The 20,000-nt window shown below is 44.7% G+C and overlaps 1 protein-coding gene across 1 annotated transcript in view; it reads left to right on the top strand.

The window, feature by feature from the left end:
* The first annotated feature begins 718 nt into the window (after positions 1 to 718).
* The window catches only part of LOC143275746 (O-acyltransferase like protein-like), a 28,115-nt gene continuing 8,833 nt past the window's right edge, over positions 719 to 20,000 (top strand). Inside the window, exons 1-12 of the mRNA XM_076580023.1 lie at positions 719 to 1,243; positions 2,468 to 2,652; positions 7,286 to 7,367; positions 8,394 to 8,502; positions 9,631 to 9,872; positions 12,702 to 12,809; positions 13,949 to 14,164; positions 14,769 to 14,868; positions 16,074 to 16,166; positions 17,604 to 17,769; positions 18,956 to 19,035; positions 19,810 to 19,923. Of these exons, the coding sequence (XP_076436138.1) occupies positions 1,060 to 1,243; positions 2,468 to 2,652; positions 7,286 to 7,367; positions 8,394 to 8,502; positions 9,631 to 9,872; positions 12,702 to 12,809; positions 13,949 to 14,164; positions 14,769 to 14,868; positions 16,074 to 16,166; positions 17,604 to 17,769; positions 18,956 to 19,035; positions 19,810 to 19,923 (1,679 nt within the window). The 5' untranslated portion in view covers positions 719 to 1,059. The remainder of the gene's footprint in view (positions 1,244 to 2,467; positions 2,653 to 7,285; positions 7,368 to 8,393; positions 8,503 to 9,630; positions 9,873 to 12,701; positions 12,810 to 13,948; positions 14,165 to 14,768; positions 14,869 to 16,073; positions 16,167 to 17,603; positions 17,770 to 18,955; positions 19,036 to 19,809; positions 19,924 to 20,000) is intronic.

The raw sequence follows: 20,000 nt of genomic DNA, 5'->3' as shown, positions 1-20,000 counted from the left end.
AGAAAGGAAGAGTGAGACCGAGAGAGAGAGAGGGAACAGAATGTGGAAAAGATAGAGTACAAAATGTAAAATGGAGAGGGTGAGTGTCAGTGATCGGAGAAAGAAAAAACATAATATTGGAGGGGGGTGTGTGAGAGGCGGGACGGGGGAAGCGGGATTAGGACAAAAAATTATCAATAATCAAATATTGTATGCATTACTTCTGTAGATTATTATTTGAAAAGAGGTTCATGTAGGGATCTACAATAAACAACCAACTGGACTATTTAACACATAACACATAACAAACTAACTTTAATAAAGAACAGTTTGAAATATATAACTTTTTCAAAAAAAATGTTAACATTTGAAACTGGTAACGTGTTCCGTAATTTCTGGAGGCAAAAAAGGTTTCATTACTAAACAGCGGGTTAAAACGTGCTCTACCGTTAAACATCCCTTGCAAATGCATTCAATATTTTCACAATATTTTGTGTATGGGGCATATAGTAATAACCTAAATGCCATGCTCTTAACAGCCCTGCCAGTTCTTTTAGCATTGAATAAGGCAGAAGTGTTAACTTCTAAAGACTTGTATGACAAAGTAATCCTTAACCATCAACTGGTTTCTCAAGGAGGTGTGTTACAGGTTTCGGACAAACCCATAATACGTCACACCACATCTGCCAAGCAGATGCCTGACCAGCAGCATAACCCAACGCGCTTAGTCAGGCCTTGAGTGCATGCGTATGATTATATTTGTGTACCTATCAGAGTGGATTTCTTTTACAGAAATTTGCCATTTTGCAAGAGGACAACACTCTCTCGTTGCCATTAGTTTTGTTGTTGTGTTTTCAGTGCGCCAAGTGCGTGCTGTACACGGGACCTCGGTTTATCGTCTCATCCGAATGACTAGACGCTCAGTTTGATTTTCCAGTCAAACTTGGAATAAAGGTGTGAGACCGGGATTCGAACTCCAACCCTCACGGACTCTCTGTATTGGCAGACAAGCGTCTAAACCCTTCTACCACCTACATCAGATACTCGAGAGTGACTTGCAGAATTAATTCGAGCGTCATCATGTGGTTGAGAAACCTCGCGTTGGCGGCAACGATCTTGTCCGGCTGTGTGGTGGTGGAAAGGTCGCTGGTCAACGCCCACGGCCACGAGGAGGAGGCCGAAGATCAGATGTCGTCACTGTGCGTCAATCAGACACGGCAGCTGCAAGTCGGTGTCGTCACAAGACAGACATGGGCACTGAGGAGTGAGTCAGCCTCGTCTGTCTGTCCGTCCGTTTGTCTGTCTGTATACCGGTCTGGTTTAGCACGCACGCACGCAAGTATTTTCACACACGCACCTATAAACACACGTCCGCTCACACGCGCACACACACACACATGACTGTCCGCGACAAAGGGGGTGCATTTGTGCAGTGGGTTCTTGTGCGTGCGTGCTTGTCGGTACAACCCCCTCCCCATCGTGTGAGCTGTCCATTGTTGGTGTTTAATTGTCACGCCTTTTTTTTATGTACATGTATATCTTTTTGTATCGTGTATAATTACTTTTGTGTTCATGTTTTATTTGTTTTCTTTTTCTTTTTTTTCTTTCTTTTTTCTTTTTTTTCATCCTCTGGGGGGAAAAGACCAATGACGGAGCCATCAATGTCAAAGTGCATGTCCATACTGGTCCCATATTCGTGACAGTGGACCATATCACAGCACAAAACCCGCTGTCTTAAAAGTTACAAATAATCTTCTCAAAGTCACAGGTTCTCAGGTAGGCGTCATTGCGTTCTGACAAAGCCATACACGCTACACCACATCTGCAAGGCAGGTGCCAATCAGCAGCATAATTCAACATCGCTTGATGAGGTTTTGAGTGCATGCATATAATTATATTTGTGTACTTACAAGAGTGGATTTTTTTTTTTGTCGAACATAGTTTTGCCAAAGGACAACACTTCTGTTGCGACGGGTTCCTTTTCAAACGTGTTTGTGTGCGTGTGTGTGTGAGAGAGAGTGTGTGTGTGTGTGTGTGTGCGCGCGCGCAATGCGTGCATGTGTGAGTATGCACAAGTTTTTATATTGATATACACTTGTATGTATCCTACTTTCTACTGTATCTGTGCTTGTGTACGATTTTTGATTTATGTTCGTACCTTGTTATGTACTATCTCCCCCCCCCCCCCCCCCCCCCAATATTCCTTGTGACCCCGGTACACTTGGTAATAAAGACATATTCTATTCTATCCTCTGTTGTGAGATGGTACAGTAACGTGTGATAACTTGAGTATAGAAACAGTTAACAACCGATTTGTGCGATTTGTAAGAGATCTTCTATTCACTAGAAGTGGTGTTAACTACTATCACTATTAACATCATTGTTCTTATTGCTGTGGCTTTTGTTGTTGTACCATCACCATCATCATCATCATCATCATCAATAATTATCGTTGTTGTCCTTGTTGTTGTTGTTGTTGTTGTCTCAGTTCAGGATTCCAACGGAAGGCCCGGCCCGGGAGTGTTACGTCATCGTCTGACGTGGCTGGGATCCTACGAACAGTGTGTGTCCACCCAGATGCCCCCTCTTGCCCCTCCCCTCCCCCCCTCCGTCATCCCCACCCCTCTCGACTGGATGCCCCGCTACTGCCTGGCTTCCGTCACCTTACAGGAGGTGTGTGTGTGTGTGTGTGTGTGTGTGTGTGTGTGTGTGTGTGTTAGTGTTAAAATTCTGTGTGTGTGTGTGTGTGTGTGTGTGTGTGTGTGTGTGTGTGTGTGTGTGTGTTACGATTGTGTGTGTGTGTGTGTGTGTTAAAATTCTCTGTGTTTGTGTGTGTGTGTGTTAAAATTCTGTGTGTGTGTGTGTGTGTTACGATTGTGTGTGTGTGTGTGTGTGTGTGTGTGTGTGTTTAGATTCTGTGTGTGCGTGTGTGTGTGTTAAGATTCTGTGTGTGTGTGTGTGTGTAAAGATTCTCTGTGTGTGCGTGTGTGTGTGTGTTAAGATTTTGTGTGTGTGTGTGTGTGTTAAGATTCTGTGTGTGTGTGTGTGTGTGCGTGGGGGGGAAGGTGTGTGTGCGTGTGTGGCGTATGTATGTATGTAAATACGTGTGTGTGTGTGTGTGCGTGTGTGGCGTATGTATGTATGTATGTATGTACGTGTGTGTGTGTGTGTGCGCGTATGTGGCGTATGTATGTATGTACGTGTGTGTGTGTGTGCGCGTGTGTGGCGTATGTATGTATGTACGTGTGTGTGTGTGTGCGTGTGTGGCGTATGTATGTATGTACGTGTGTGTGTGTGTGTGTATGTGTGCGTGAGTGACAATGAAGATGTCGTCAGGTGATAGTTCAGTCCTGATTAATTAAGAATCACAGCCACGCACTGCATTTCCTGCTGATCATAGATAGATAGATTGATAGATGCTAGGTCATGACGAAACTGGTTTTGTGTGTGTGTGTGTGTGTTGTTGTTGTTGTTGTTGTTGTTGTTGTTAGTGTGATATGTCTGCCTGGCTGGCTGGAGTCTCTTATCACTGATTTTCAACTGATTTGTTGTCATTATCATTCTGTCTAAGCATTAGCACACGCTCCTTTGCGTGGGGGATGGGGATGGGGGGCTGGGGGGGGGCTGGGGGGCGCTGGAGTGGGGTGTGGGGGGGGTATAATGTTTTTTCTTGTACGCCTGTAGGAGTGTGTGTGTTTTTGTTTGTTTGCTTGGTTGTTGGTTTTGTTTGTTTGTTTGTTTGTTGTTGTTGTATTGCACTGCAATTTTGTTGTTATTGTTGTTGGTTTGGGGTGGCGGGGGGGGAGGGGGGGTTGTTTGTTTTGTTTTGGGGGGGTTTTGTGTGTGTTTTTCTTGCACTGTACTGCACTTCAGTATTCTGTGAGAAAATAATGTCCGAACTCAAGGCATGGAAAGGGGGGGGGGGGGGGAGTGTATTCGCAAGACACAAAACATCAGTATCATAGTATCAGTAGCTCAAGGAGGCGTCACTGCGTTCGGTCAGATCCATATACGCTACACCACATCTGCCAAGCAGATGCCTGACCAGCAGCTAGCGTAACCCAACGCGCTTAGTCAGGCCTTGAGAACAGAAAGGATTAGCAGTGTCCGCGTTTGCGGACTGTCGCTAGGGAGGTGGTTTAGTGGTACGGACTGAACTGCGATTTCTTGGCACACACATTGTACTGTTCATGCACCATCAATGAAGGAGTTCAGCAAACCATGAAGCAGCAGCACAATGGACCTTTCTGAAAATCTTGCAGACATCAGTTAAGGAAAGAAAGCTACGCTTGTGTGGACACATGACAATGGCCAATGGCTTTGCGAAAACAACCTTCTTAAGAATTTTTGTGGGAGGGAGACGGAGGAGAAGTCAGATTAAAAACAATGGACCGACAACACTGCAGAATGAACAGGAGTGGTGGCCTAGAGGTAACGCGTCCGCATAGGAAGCGAGAGAATCTGAGTGCGCTGGTTCGAATCACGGCTCAGCCGCCGATATTTTCTCCCCCTCCACTAGACCTTGAGTGGTGGTCTGGACGCTTAGTCATTCGGATGAGACGATAAACCGAGGTCCCGTGTGCTAGCATGCAATTAGTGCACGTAAAAGAACCCACAGCAACAAAAGGGTTGTTCCTGGCAGAATCCACTTCGATAGGGAAAAAAAACAACAACTGCAGGCAGGAAAAAAATACAAAAAGAAAAAAAAATGCGTGGCGCTGTAGTGTAGCGACGCGCTCTCCCTGGGGAGAGCAGCCCGAACTTCACATAGAGAAATCTGTTGTGATAAAAAGAAATACAAATACAAAACCATTTACAGAGACCCAGGCTTTGGAACACACAACCGACAGTACCTGGAGGAATCTGGTGAACAGTTCTTCTGTGCGGTGCCCGAATGACTCTTCACAGAGCTGAGGGAGAAGAGAAAAGAAAAGAAACTCTGTGAAACAGACAGATTTGAACCGATCAACGTTTAATTGATCGAGCTGACCATTTCCGATGCCTCCGCAAATCTAGTCAGAGCTAAGAATTAATCAAGGATTAACAGGAAAATTAAAGTTTCGAAGTAGTGACTCTCCTGGAATGTGTCACTGGCTGCTTTGATTTGTCTCTGCACAAGATTCAGCGCTATATAAATACCATTATTAATTATCATTATTATTATTATTATTATTATGTGTTTCTGATAGGTGGTCAGTTTGCACTGTTCGTAGGGTTGATGGTTAAGACCACGTTTTCTTTTTTTTTTCTTTTATATATATATATATATATATAAAAGAATTTTGACAAATGATGATGAGGAGGAGGAGGAGGACGACTATCACTCCAGACCTTCTTAACTGTGAATCTTCTTCTTCTTCTTCTTCTTCTTCTTCTTCTTCCCCTCCTCCTCCTCTTCCTCCTCCTCCTCCTACTTCTTCTTCTTCTTCTACTTCTTTTTCTTCTCCTTCTTCTTCCCCTCTTCCTCCTTGTCACAACTCATGACAATCACGTGTAAAGTTCTGTTTTGTACATGCCCATCCCCACTCGCTCTCCCCAGCTTGCTTGTCTGTTTGTATGTGTGACTCCCGGTTGTACGTTTTTCACGTGCAGTCGTGGAGTCATGTGTTGCGTTCCTGTCACTGCTGAACAGAGATTCAAGCCTTTCTGTTCTGTCAGTGACACTTCTCTTGGCTTTGCGCCAGCGGCCTTCTTGGAGGAAGGTCGTGCTTGTTTGGGGTTGGGGCTTTTTGCCCAGTTGGCACCCTCAAGTGAGGATTGTTTTCCTCCGGGTGGCCATGTATCTTTGTTCTGTGTGCTCCAGCTCAGAGGGAGTGCCCTGCTGGACGTGTCTCGTCTCTGTTTTGTTTTATTTCCAGCGTCAGGGTAGTGGTACCCGGTTGGCAGCGTCCCACTTCCTGTGCTTTCCCCTCTTCAGCCTGTGTTGGCCGGACAGCGTTGGTGGTCTGGGTGTCTGCGGCCTTCCTGCTGCCCTCTTCTCATCACCGTCGTCATTTGTGCTCTAGTTTCGTCTTCATCAGTTTTCAGTTTTCGCCGTCGAAGTCGTCATTTTCCTCTTGTGTTGTGCAGTGCTTCAGTTTATGTATTCATCAAACGTCTTTAGTTCACTGGTAGCATTCTACGGACTGTTTGCCGCTGGACGGCCGTGTGTTAAAGCTCTGTGTTTTGTGTGTGTGTGTGTGTGTGTGTGAGTGTTATTATTTATCCATTCTGTTATTTAAGTGTTGTTGCAGCCGGGGTTGTGGTTATTGTTTATTAGTCAAATTCTGTGTGTGACTGAATAAATGTGTGTGAACTCTGAATTATGTTTAGTCTGTGTCTGTGTTGTCTGGGTGTTTGTGCTGAGTTGGGTGGGGGTTTCTAGTCCCTCTCTTATAGAGCGTGACACTCCTCCTACTTCTTCTTCTTCTTCTTCTTCTTCTTCTTCTTCTGCCCTTCCTTTCAAGTGACAGTCATGAACTGATGTCGCATGATAGTAATCGGTGATAGCAACAACGAGGACGCATGTGACTTAACTCTCTCCATACGAACGGCGAAAGAGACGACGTTAACAGCGTTTCATCCCATTACCATCATCAAAATATAGCAAGCGGAACGCTCTTATACTGAAGAGGTGAATGTTGACAAAGAATACCACAGTTCTGACGACGGAAGCTAAAGGTTAGGTCATTCAGACACCCACTGGACATCCGAGGGGTCTGTGTAGAGGAGAAGAGAGGACTGGCCGTACTGAGTGAGTTAAAGATGATAATTTCAGAATAACGATGCCTTCTATTTTTAGTACGATGATGGCGATGTTTGTGATCTCTTTAATCCAATATTCAGTGAAAAGATGGAGGGGGAGGGGGGGTTAAGGGATAGGGGGTCATCATTTCTACTTTTTGCAGCTTTTCCTACCGCTAATGGTGATGTTGACGATGACGATACTGATAATACTGTTGATACTGTCAAAATCTTTTCTTTTCTTTTTCTTTTTTTCGTTTTTTTTTTTTTTTTAAATAATTTTTTCTTTAACTCACTCAGTACGGCCAGTCCTCACTTCTCCTCTACACAGACCCCTCGGATGTCCAGTGGGTGTCTGAATGACCCAACCTTTAGCTTCCGTCGTCAGAATTGTGGTATTCTTTGACAACATTCACCTCTTCAGTATAAGAGCCTTCCGCTTGCAATATTTTGATGATGGTAACTGGGGTGAAACGCTGTTAACGTCGTCTCTTTCGCCGTTCGTATGGAGAGAGTTAATCTGTTTGTGTTTTTATTCTATTTTATTGTATTTCATTCTTTTCTGTTTCGTCTTATGTTTCAGTTTGAAGACGATGTCACCAGGGTGGGACAATGTTTTCCCGATGGTTGTAGCGGCAGAGACGTCCAGCTCTACCTGCAACAGAGTGAGTCTACTTCGTCCGTGGTTTGTCAGTTGCCTGTCTGTGCCTCTGTCTGTGATGTCATCTGTCTGTACCTCTGTCTCTGGTGTCAGGTGCCTGTCTGTTTCGGTCCGTCTGTGGCGTCGTCTACCTGTCTGTTCTTCTGTTGGTGTCATCTGCTGGTCTGTTCCTCTGTATGTAGCGGTCAATTTTGGTTGTGGTGTTTCCTCTTTCTGTTGTGACATGTACCTGTCTGTTCTTATTTTGTATTTTTGTTTTTGTATTTGTATTCTTTTCTTCTGGGTTTTTTTTTTTTTTCACAGATTTCTGAGAGAAATTCGGGCTGCTCTCCCCGGTATCATCTGTCTGTTTCTCTGTCTCTGGTGTCATCAGTCTGTTTCTCTGTCTGTGGTGTCATCAGTCTGTTTCTCTGTCTCTGGTGTCATCAGTCTGTTTCTCTGTCTCTGGTGTAATCTGTTTCTCTGTCTCTGGTGTCATCAGTCTGTTTCTCTGTCTCTGGTGTCATCTGTTTCTCTGTCTCTGGTGTCATCAGTCTGTTTCTCTGTCTGTGGTGTCATCAGTCTGTTTCCCTGTCTGTGGCGTCATCATTCTGTTTCCCTGTCTGTGGCGTCATCAGTCTGTTTCTCTGTCTCTGGTGTCATCTGTCTGTTTCTCTGTTTCTGGTGTCATCAGTCTGTTTCTCTGTCTCTGGTGTCATCTGTTTCTTGGTGGTGTCTCTTCGTGGTGTCATAAGCCTGTTTCCCTGTCTGGTGTCATCTGTCTGTTCCTCTGTATGTACCTGTGTCTGCGTTTAGCCTTCTGTCTGTGTCTGTGTCTCTAGAGTCAGAACAGAGGGAGGGATACCTTAGGAGAGCGGTGAGAGAGGTGTGATGGGGGCTGGTGTGTGTGTGTGTGTGTGTGCGTGCGTTCGTGTGTGTGTATGTGCGTGCGCATGTGTCTGTGTGCAAGCACGAGCAGACCATTTGATTTTTTTGTCTGGGGTTTCAACATATTTTTTGTGTGTGAGAATGAAGGGGGTGGGATTTGCAGATGGTGGATTCCAAGGATTGGAGGAACTGCAACTGAAGGTGAAGAGCGTGGATCACGTGACCTGCCAAGCACGTGAGGTCAGCTGGAGGTCATCGACGGTCACTGTCGTGTAAGCACTGGAACACTCTGCTTTGTAAATAGCATTGTATGTGACACATCCAAACAGTTACTCATCTCGACTGTTGGCCGCCGTTCTTTCTCTGTCTCTGGACCTTGCGATTGGAATGAACTTCCTTTTTCGCTTCGTCAAGTCTCCACACTCAGCTCTTTCAAGTCTGGCCTTAAAACCCACCTCTTCCCAAAATAGCCTCCCTTGCCTGCCTCTTCCTTGTCTTTAGTTTCTACAGTATTAGAGTTATGCATGCGTGTGAATGACTGGTGCGAAAGCGCTTTGATTTGTCTCTGCACAAGATCCAGCGCTATATAAATACCATTATTATTTCATCTGCTGTCAGCGTGTACACTGATTAACAAATAGTGCTTTTGTTCAGTGGTACAGTGTTAAACTGCGTGTGAGGAGGAATTTTGTGAAGCAGAGAATTAAAGGTATTAAACCCAACAACAACAAATTGATAAGTTTTGTTGGAAATTACTGGCCTTTATCAGGAGCAGGCTCCAGCTTCAGCTTCACTCCCCTTGATGCCATCAATGATTCAACAATCAGTTGACAAATATCCGTTCCTACCCTATCCTACCCTCCTTCTGTCTCTCCCTGTCTATCTAATTCATCATCAAAATCAGAATATTAATCTGTACATTCGGAATTTAACAAATGTAATAATCAGTGACAACAGAAACACACACACACATAATATAGCACACACATATAACGCGCGCGCACACACACACACACACACACAAAGAGAATATATAAATATATATATGTGTGTGTGTGTCTGTGTGTGTATGTATGGATATGTGTGTATATAATTATGTACGTGGTTTTTTTTATGAATTACTTACACACACACACACACACACACACACACACACACACACACACACACACACACACACACACACACACACTCTTTCACAGAGAGAGACAGAGATAGAGCAACACTCTCTCTCTCTCTCTCTCTCTCTCTCTCTCTCTCTCTCTCTCTCTCTCTCTCTCTCTCTCTCTCTCACACACACACACACACACACACACACACACACACTCACACTCACACTCACACTCACACACTCACTCACACATTGACACACTCCTACAAAACACACACCTACACCGCAGGGCGTTCCTATGCCTTCTGGGAGCCGTCTTGGGATTCGCTACCGTCTACCAACTGGCAGTCAGCTCCAGGCAGTGTGAAGGCAAGGCGGGGGCCAGGGGGGCAGGGAACAGGGGGGGATTCCTCAACATTCGCCGCCACAGAGGAGGAGGTCGAGGAGGAGGAAGAAGAGGAGGAGGAGGGGAACCAGAGGATCTGGCCCGTTTGTTGTTGCGAGGCCGAGGGCAGGAAGAGGATGAGGCGGGTGAGTTTCTGCTTCTGCTTCTTCTTCTGCTTCTTCTTCTTCTTCTGCTTCTTCTTCTTCTTCTTCTTCTTCTTCTGCTTCTTCTTCTTCTGCTGCTGCTTCTTCTGCTTCTTCTTCTTCTGCTGCTGCTTCTTCTGCTTCTGCTGCTTCTTCTGCTTCTTCTTCTTCTTCTGCTTCTTCTTCTTCTTCTGCTGCTTCTTCTGCTTCTTCTTCTTCTTCTGCTGCTTCTTCTGCTTCTGCTGCTTCTTCTGCTTCTTCTTCTTCTTCTGCTGCTTCTTCTGCTTCTTCTTCTTCTTCTGCTGCTTCTTCTTCTTCTGCTGCTTCTTCTGCTTCTTCTTCTTCTTCTTCTTCTGCTGCTTCTTCTGCTGCTGCTTCTTCTTCTTCTTCTTCTTCTTCTTCTGCTGCTTCTTCTTCTGCTGCTGCTTCTTCTGCTGCTTCTTCTTCTTCTTCTGCTTCTGCTGCTTCTGCTGCTTCTTCTTCTGCTGCTTCTTCTTCTTCTGCTGCTTCTGCTGCTTCTTCTTCTGCTGCTTCTGCTGCTTCTTCTTCTGCTGCTTCTTCTGCTGCTGCTGCTTCTGCTGCTTCTTCTTCTGCTGCTTCTTCTTCTTCTTCTTCTGCTGCTGCTGCTTCTTCTTCTTCTGCTGCTTCTTCTGCTGCTGCTGCTTCTTCTTCTTCTGCTGCTTCTTCTTCTTCTGCTGCTGCTGCTGCTCCTCCTCCTGCTCCTGCTCCTCCTCCTGCTCCTCCTCCTGCTCCTCCTCCTCCTGCTCCTGCTCCTCCTCCTGCTCCTGCTCCTGCTCCTGCTCCTCCTCCTGTTCCTGCTCCTCCTCCTCCTGCTCCTGCTCCTGCTCCTCCTCCTGCTCCTGCTCCTCCTCCTGCTCCTGCTCCTGCTCCTCCTCCTCCTGCTCCTGCTCCTCCTCCTCCTCCTCCTCCTGCTCCTCCTCCTGCTCTTGCTCCTCCTGCTGCTCCTGCTCCTCCTGCTCCTGCTCCTCCTCCTCCTCCTGCTCCTCTTCCTGCTCCTCCTCCTCCTCCTGCTCCTGCTCCTGCTCCTGCTCCTCCTGCTCCTGCTCCTCCTGCTCCTGCTCCTGCTCCTGCTCCTCCTCCTGCTCCTGCTCCTGCTCGTGCTTATCATTATCATCCTCCTCGTCGTCGAGGGGTGGTGAGGGGGTGGTGGTGATGTCGGTGGTTGAAAGATTGTCCATTTTGTGTGTGTGTGTGTTTGTTTTGTTTTGTTTTGTTTTTAGTTTTTGTATTAATTCGCCTTGTTACAGCTTGTTTCCTTATAATTTTTTTTTTAAATCCCCCGCGTTTAAATTAGAATTCTGCATTTCTGAATTCTGCACACATGCACACACACACACATATATATATACTGTTGAAGGCTGTAGACGGAATGGAAAAGAAATACTGAACTGAAAGCGTTGCAGAATGGACAGGAAAACCATTTACAGAGACACAGGCTTTGACACAGAACCGACGGACCCGGAGAGAGGAATGATTACAGTGAACACTTCTTCAGTCCGGTGCCTCGAAGACTCTTCACAGAATTAACTCTTTCCATACGAACGGCGAAAGAGACGACGTTAACAGCGTTTCACCCCAATTACCATCATCAAAATATTGCAAGCGGAAGGCTCTTATACTGAAGACGTGAATGTTGACAAAGAATACCACAATTCTGACGACGGAAGCTAAAGGTTGGGTCATTCAGACACCCACTGGACATCCGAGGGGTCTGTGTAGAGGAGAAGAGAGGACTGGCCGTACTGAGTGAGTTAAATTAAGGGAAACAAGTGGAAATAATACTACGTTCATGATTTTTTTTTTATGATTCTCATATTTGTTTCCTTTTTTTCAATATTTTGTATGTATTCGATTCATTTACATTCACAAAGGGCTTCAAATCAAATCAAATCATGATCCTTAGAGCCTCGCCGACCACTAAGGCCATCTCAAGGCTATCGCCACGTTAATACCTACTACAATTCAAGGGTGGGTTGTTGTTTTTTAAAGAATTACAATAAAAAACAACTGGTCACCGCTTTAAGCTTTCCACGCAAAGTTTAAAAACCTTCCATATTTTAAAACCTTCAAAACTGATTTTAAAATGTTCACTTCTTTCAAGAAGTCCATCAGCGTCCATGGAGGGACATTACGAAACAAAGTCTTCAGAGAAACCGCCTTGCACTGTCTTCAGCTTGGAGTTATACCGCTATATATAATCTATTGTTATTAAGATCGGGCGGTAGTAGTAGAAGTAGTAGTAGTAGTACTGTTATCATTGTTGTTATTGTAATCATCATCATCATTAGCATTATTATCACTATCCTCCTTATAGTCATGTTGATGATGATGGTGTATAGTCATAGTAGTAGTAATAGTATCATCATTATTATCACTGTCCTCCTTATAGTCGTTATGTTGATGATGATGATGATGTGTAGTAGTAGTAGTAGTAGTGTTATCAGTGGTGGTGGTAGTAGTAGTAGTAGTTTATCATTAGTACTAGTAGTAGTAGTGTTATCATTAGTAGTAGTAGTAGTAGTAGTAGTAGTAGTAGTAGTAGTAGTAGTGGTGGTGGTGGTGTTATCATTAGTAGTAGTAGTAATAGTAGTAGTAGTAGTGTGGTGGTGGTGTTATCATTAGTAGTAGTAGTAATAGTAGTAGTAGTAGTAGTGTTATCATTAGTAGTAGTAGTAGTAGTGTTATCATTAGTACTAGTAGTAGTAGTGTTATCATTAGTACTAGTAGTAGTAGTAGTGGTGGTGGTGGTGGTGGTGGTGTTATCATTAGTAGTAGTAGTAATAGTAGTATCATCATCATCATCTTCAGTAGCTGCCGCCGCCTCCTCCTCCTCCTCCTCCTCCTCGTCCGCGGCGGGCGTTCCCACCGAGTACACCATGCTGCTGAAGAGACCTATCACGCCTCGCCAGCCTCGGATGTGTGCGTTATTTAGTTATTTATTTATTTATTTGTTGGTGTGTCTGTGTGTGCGTGCCTATGTGTGTCTGTGTGTCTGTCTGTGTTTGTGTTTCTTTGTCTGTATCTCTGCGTGGGTGTGTGCGCGCGCGTGTGTGTGTTTTTGGTGTCTGTTTCTCTCTGTGTGTGTGTGTGTGTCTCTCTCTCTCACTCTCTCTCTCTCTCTCTCTCTCTCTCTCTCTCTCTTCCTCTCTTCCCCTCTCTGTCTCCTCTCTCTCTCTCTCCTCTCTTCTCTCTTCTCTCACGCTCTCTCATTTCGTATTATGTTGTCCTGTATTAGATGACTTGAGACAAAATATATTCCGTTGAGATATTATAGCAGACCACGTAAGTTTCGGTTAGTATTACTTCTGTCTTCTACAAATGATAAGGTTTTTTCGAATCTTGCCATATTTATCTATAAGTCATTAAAACGACGGGAGTTTCATGATTGGTTAAAGAGAACAGAGCTTTGAGTGTACACGTTGTAAGATTATATTCTTATGCAAATCTGTTCTTACAAAATATGTAATCACCCCTTCAAATGGGGCCATGGCCTTATTGAATAAACTTTCGTTTCGTTTCGTTTCTCTTTCTCTCTCTCCCCTTCCTCTCTTTCTCTCTCTCTCTCTCTCTCTCTCTCTCTCTCTCTCTCTCTCTCTCTCTCTCTCTCTCTCTTTCTCTCTCTCCCCTTTCTGTCTCTCTCCTCTCTCTCTCCTCTCTTCCCCCTCTCTCTCTCCTCTCTCCTCTCTCTCTTCCCCCTCTCTCCTCTCTCTCTTCCCCCTCTCTCTCTCCCCTTTTCTCTCTCTCTCTCCCCTTCCTCTCTTTCTCTCTCTCTCTCTCTTTCTCTCTCTCTCTCTTTCTCTCTCTCTCTCCTTTCTCTCTCCCTCTCTTCCCCCCCCTCTCTCTCTCTCTCTACTCTGTATGTGTGTGTGTCTGTGCGTGTGTGTGTATGTGTGTGTGTGTGTGCGCGCGCGCGGTTATAAGGCATTTGTGTTTTCTCAATTTTATCTGCCATTGCTGTGTTTTTTTTTGGGGGGGGGGTGTTTCTGGACATGAAATCATTATTTGGTAGTATAAGTAATCCCCCATGCTTTTTTTTTTTTTTTTTTTTTTTTGTCCAGCTCGCGTGACGGAGATTATGAAGTGTTTCTCCCTGTGTGCTGGTGTGCGTCGCTTGACCCAGGCTGACCCTGGAGTCCCCTGCGGATACCAAGGTGAAGGTCAAGGTCAGGAGCACGAGCCACCAGGGTCGTTGCCATGCCTACACGGTCTGCGCGCGCTGAGCCTGCTGTGGGCGATCCACAGCCACACGCACTACTTCGCCACTGAAGTTCCCAGTGAGCAGAATGCTAGAATGATGATAGTTATGATGATGATGATAGTGATGAGGATGATGACGATCACACCAACAATAACAACAATAAAAATAAAAATCGAAAAATCATCATCATCTTCTTCTTCTTAGTCGTGGTAGTAGTTGTTGTTGTTGTTGTTGTTGTCGTTGTTGAAGCAGTAGTAGAAGTATCATCATTACTAGTTATTTGTTTGTTTGGTTGGTTGCTTATTTATTTATTTATCTGTTTATTTATTTATTCATTATCATTGCTAGTGGTTGTAGTAATAGAAGAAGTAGTATTGTTGTTGTTGTTGTCAAGATGGGCTAATACTGATAAAATGTAAAACTATTTCGCTATTTTGTCCATCATCATCGTTGTCGTTATTGTTATTAATTATGTAATTGTTCGCGTGTATGTGCATGCGTGTAGTGTATGTATATGTACGTGCGTGTGTGTGTGTGTGTGTGTATGTGTGTGTGTATGTATACATATATGCGTGTGTGTGTGTGTGTGTGTGTGTCTTTGTGGCTGTTTGTGTGTGAATAAAAGAACATTTCTTCCTCCCCACACCATCCCCCCATCCCCACCCCTCACCCCCAACTAGCCGCCAACCTGAAAGAGGCATGGGAGAGCTCCAGAACCCGCTTCCTCTTTCAGCCTGTCCTCAACAGTTTCCTGGCTGCTGACACTTTCTTCTTCATTAGGTAATCAATCCTCTCTGTCTCTGTCTCTGCCTCTGTCTCTGTCTCTGTCTCTGTCTCTCTCTCTCTCTCTCTCTCTCTCTGTCTCTCTCTCTCTCTCTCTCTCTCTCTCTCTGTCTCTGTCTCTGCCTCTCTCTCTCTGTCTCTCGAATAACATGCGACGAAAAAAAACCAACAACAATAATAAAATAGTATCAGGTGTTGCTCATTGTGAAAATTGAAATCTGTGTTGTCATTCTCATTTGGAAAATATTTATGTTGCACAGATTGATTGATTTCGTTTTGGCTTTGGTTTTCATCATTATTATTACTATTGATGCATGTTGTTTTTTTGTATTATGAACCCCCATGTCATTAGGGCTGTAAAGCTATTGACATTAAAGTGTTCAGTGTTCTCTCTGTCTCTCTCTCTGTTTCTCTGTCTCTCTCTCTCTCTCTCTCTCTCTCTCTCTCTCTCTCTCTCTCTCTCTCTATTAGGTTGTCCTGTATTAGATGACTTGAGACAAATATATATTCTGTTGAGATATTATAGCAGACCAAGTAAGTTTCGGTTAGTATTACTTCTGTCTTCTACAAATGATAACTTTTTTTCGAATCTTGCCATATTTATCTATAAGTCATTAAAACGACGGAGTTTGGTTAATAGAGAACAGAGCTTAGAGCGTACACGTTGTAAGATTATATTCTTATGCAAATCTATTCTTGCAAAATATGTAATCACCCCTTCAAATGGGGCCATGGCCTTATTGAATAAACTTCCGTTTCGTTTCTCTCTCTATCTCTCTGTCTCACCTTATGCAGTCTGTGGTAGAGAAGATGAATTACATTTTGTTTGTTTGTTTGTTTGTTTTCTTGCCCTGTTTTGTGTGACCTTAGACAAAAACTTATTCAACCGAAATGTTATAGAGATCCGTCTAATTTTAGGTTCATATTGTGTTGACTATTTTTGGTCGATCTGAATTGTCTATTTACTGTGTCTGTGTGTGTGTATATATATATATATATATATATATATATATATATATATATCTCGCTGTGTGTGTGTGTGTGTCGCTGTGTGTGTGTGTGTGTGTGTGTGTGTCGCTGTGTGTGTGTGTGTGTGTGTCGCTGTGTGTGTCGCTGTGTGTGTGTGTGTGTGTGTGTGTGTGTGTGTGTGTGTGTGTGTGTGTGAAAATAATGCTTTGCCTGACTGGAATCTCGTACAACAGCGGCCTTCTGGTCTGCTTCCTGAGCCTGAGAGAGATGACGATTGACCGAACAGGAATCCATCTTTTGCGTTTCTACGCCCGTCGACTCTGGCGGTAAACCTTCTCCTCCTCCTCCTCCTCCTCCTCCTCCTCCTTCTTCTTCTTCTTCTTCTTCTTCTTCTTCTTCTTCTTCTTCTTCTTCTTCTTCTTCTTCTTCTTCTTCTTCTTCTTCTTCTTCTTCTCTTCCTCCTCCTTCTCCTCCTCCTCCGCCTTCTTCTTCTTCTTCTTCTTCCTCTCCTCCTCCTTCTTCTCCTCCTCCGCCTTCTTCTTCTTCTTCTTCTTCCTCTCCTCCTCCTCCTTCTTCTGCTTTCCTTCCTTCCTTCCTTCCTTCCTTCCTTCCTCCTCCTCCTCCTCCTCCTCCTCCTCCTCCTCCTCCTTCTTCTTCTTCTTCTTCTTCTTCTTCTTCTTCTTCTTCTAATCAATGATGACGATGGATGTGGAAGATGGCGATGGTGATGATGTTGCTGTAGAGATTCCTCAAGTTTGGGATTCGACTGTGTGGTCCCAGTCATCTGAGATAAGTCCCTAGCTCACTTAAAATTCATGTTCCTTTTTCCTTTAGTCCGTGTTCTTTGATGCAGGACAGTATCTATCTATCTATCTATCTGTCTGTCTGTCTATGTCCTCCTTTTATGCAGGGTCGTATTTGTCTGTCTGTCTGTCTATCTATATATGTCTATCTACTATATTTATCTATCTACCCGTCTATCTATATCCCTGTTTCCTTTTGTCCGTGTTCTTTTATGCAGGTAGTGTCTATCTCTCCATCTATCTATCTATCTATCTATCTATCTATCTACTGTCTATCTATCTGTCTATCTTTGTCCTTCTCTCTCCTCATGTCTGTCTATTTATCTGTGTTCGTCTCTCCCTATGTCCGTCTGCATCCATCTCTCTATCTGTCCATCCATCTATCTGTCTGTCTGTCTCCCTATGTCTACGCTGTGTGGTGCAGGGTGGTAGCTGTGTAGGTGGTGGTGATGGCTGTGGTGATGATGTAGATGGTGCCCTATGTCCATGCAGGGTGGTAGCAGTGTACCTGGTGGTGATGGCTGTGGTGGTGATGGCTGTGATGATGTAGGTGGTGCCCTATGTCCATGCTGTGTGGTGCAGGGTTGTAGCTGTGTACCTGGTGGTGATGTAGGTGGTGATGATGTAGATGGTGCCCTATGTCCATGCAGGGTGGTAGATACATGGTGGTGATAGCTGTGGTGATGTAGGTGGTGGTGATGGCTGTGGTGATGTAGATGGTGCCCTATGTCCATGCAGGGTGGTAGCAGTGTACGTGGTGGTGATGGTTGTGGTGATGTAGGTGGTGGTGATGGCTGTGGTGATGTAGATGGTGCCCTATGTCCATGCAGGGTGGTAGCAGTGTACGTGGTGGTGATGGTTGTGGTGATGTAGGTGGTGGTGATGTAGATGGTGCCCTATGTCCATGCAGGGTGGTAGCAGTGTACATGGTGGTGATCGTGGTGCCCTGTGTCCTTTCAGGGTGGTAGCAGTGTACATGGTGGTGATGGCCGTGGTCATGCACGTGCTGCCCTATGTCGGTGAAGGCCCGCTGTGGTCCGAGTCGTCCGTGTTGACGGAGCACTGCGCGGCCAACTGGTGGTCCAATCTTCTCTTCGTCAACAACCTGGTCCATTCGGACCGCATGGTTTGTGTCGTGTCTTTGTTGTTTTATTATTATTTTTGTTTTTGCTTTTCTTTTTCTTTTTTTCTTCTTCTCTTTTTTTTTTTTTTTTTTTTTTTTTTTTTTTTTTTTTTTTTGTTTTTGTCGGGGTTTTTTTTTCTCGGGGAGTTATTGGTGGTGGTGTTGTAGTGGTGGTGGTGGTGGTATGTGTGTGTGTGTGTGTGTGCGCGCGCGCCCATGTGTGTGTGTGTTTGTATGTCTGTGTGCATGTCTGTGTGTGTGTGTGTGTGTGTGTATGTCTGTGTGTGTGTATGTATGTGTGTGTGTGTGTGTTGAAGGTGCAGGGGGGCGATTCTTGATGGTGGTGGTGGTGGTGGTGTGCGTGTATATGTGTGTGTGTGTGTGTGTACGTGTGTGTAAAGATTCTCTTAAGATCTTGTTTGCCTGATTTGAGTGTGTTTATTAAGTCATATAAAGTTGATAGCGCATGTTACCGTTTTCTACAGATTCTGTTAATTAAGGTCTTGTTTGCTTAAATTTGAGTGTATAATAATGTTGATTGCATAAGGTACCGTTCGCTTCTGTTTGAGACTAAAGTGATGTCAGTTGTTGTTGTTGTTGTTCTTGCTGTTGTTCAATCGTTCGATTTTTTTTTTTTTTTTTCTATTTTATAATATTTCATTTTTGGACTTTACATGGTTTGGTTTGGTTTTCAACCAGATTTGGGTTTATGTTGTTGTTGTTTTAATTTAAGAGACCCGGTTACATTCGGTTTGCTATGTGGTTTTTGCTCAGCTGTGCAATTGATTCGATATTGATCTGATCTGATTTGATTTGATTTGATTTTTTTTTTATGTTGATTCTCTCAACTCATGTGTGTGGTGTGGGGTGGTGGGGTGGTGTGGTGTGGTGTGATGTGGTGGTTTGGTGTGGAGTGTTGTGGTGTGGGGTGGGGTGATGTCGTGTGGGGTGGTGGTTTGGTGTGGGATGTGATGGTTTGGTGTGGTGTGGTGTGGTGTGGTGATTTGGTGTGGTGGTGTGGTTTGGTGTGGTGTTTTGGTGTGGTGTGGGTTGGTGTGGTGAGGTGTGGTGGTTTGGTGTGGTGTGGGGTTGTGTGGTGTGGTGTGGTGGTTTGGTGTGGTGTGGTGTGCTGGTGTGGTGTGGTGTGGGGTGGTTTGGTGGTGTGTGGAGGGTGTGTGTATGTTTGCAGTGTCTGGAGTGGACGTGGTACCTGGCCTGTGACATACAGTTCTACCTGCTGTCCCCAGCCCTCGTTCTGATCCTACACCAGTGAGTTTAACCCCTTCACTCCCGCTGTCCACATTGCTGGTATAACTTGAGACTGACAGGCCAGGAGCCAGTTGCATTGCTTGGTTCTAACTTGTTGACAGTTACACGTGACTAAATGCCTACGTTGACCGAGCTACGCCATTGGTCAGTTCCATACTACACACAGTTAGTAACAGATTACGACCATACTAGGCTCTTCCGTCCGAGCAATGCAACTCGCTCCATTGGTCAGTTCCATACTACACACAGTTAGTAACATACTACACACAGTTAGTAACGGGTTACGACCATACTAGGCTCTTCCGTCCGAGCAATGCAACTGGCTCCATTGGTCAGTTCCATACTACACACAGTTAGTAACATACTACACACAGTTAGTAACGGGTTACGACCATACTAGGCTCTTCCGTCCGAGCAATGCAACTCGCTCCATTGGTCAGTTCCATACTACACACAGTTAGTAACATACTACACACAGTTAGTAACGGGTTACGACCATACTAGGCTCTTCCGTCCGAGCAATGCAACTGGCGTTTGTTTCTTTGAGTTTTTTTTTTCTTTCTTTCTTTCGTTCTTTCTTCTTCTTCTTCTTCTTCTTCTTCTTCTTCTGCTTCTCTTCATATTTTTCTTCTTCTTTTTCCTCTTCTTCTTCTTCTTCTTTTTCTTTTTCTGCTTCATCTTTTTCTTCTTCTTTTTTCCCCTTTTTCTTCTTCTTCTTCTTTTTCTGCTTCATCTTCTCCTTCTTCCATGTGTGTGTGTGTCACTGTGGTGCAGTTTCCCGGCAGCAGGCCTCTTCGTCAGCTGTGTGGTGGTCGTGCTGCCCATGGTGCTGACCGGGGTCATCAGCACGTGCAGCCACCTCGTCCTCACCCCCCTGAGTCTGCAGCAGTCAGTCTGTCTGTCTTATTGTCTTGTCTGTCTGTCTTATTGTCTGTCTGTCTGTCTGTCTTATTGTCTGTCTGTCT

This window comes from Babylonia areolata, chromosome 31, assembly GCF_041734735.1.
Source record: "Babylonia areolata isolate BAREFJ2019XMU chromosome 31, ASM4173473v1, whole genome shotgun sequence".
NCBI lineage: Eukaryota > Metazoa > Mollusca > Gastropoda > Neogastropoda > Buccinidae > Babylonia > Babylonia areolata.
Note: the sequence above shows the minus strand (reverse complement) of the source record. Positions and strands in the feature narration are given on the sequence as shown.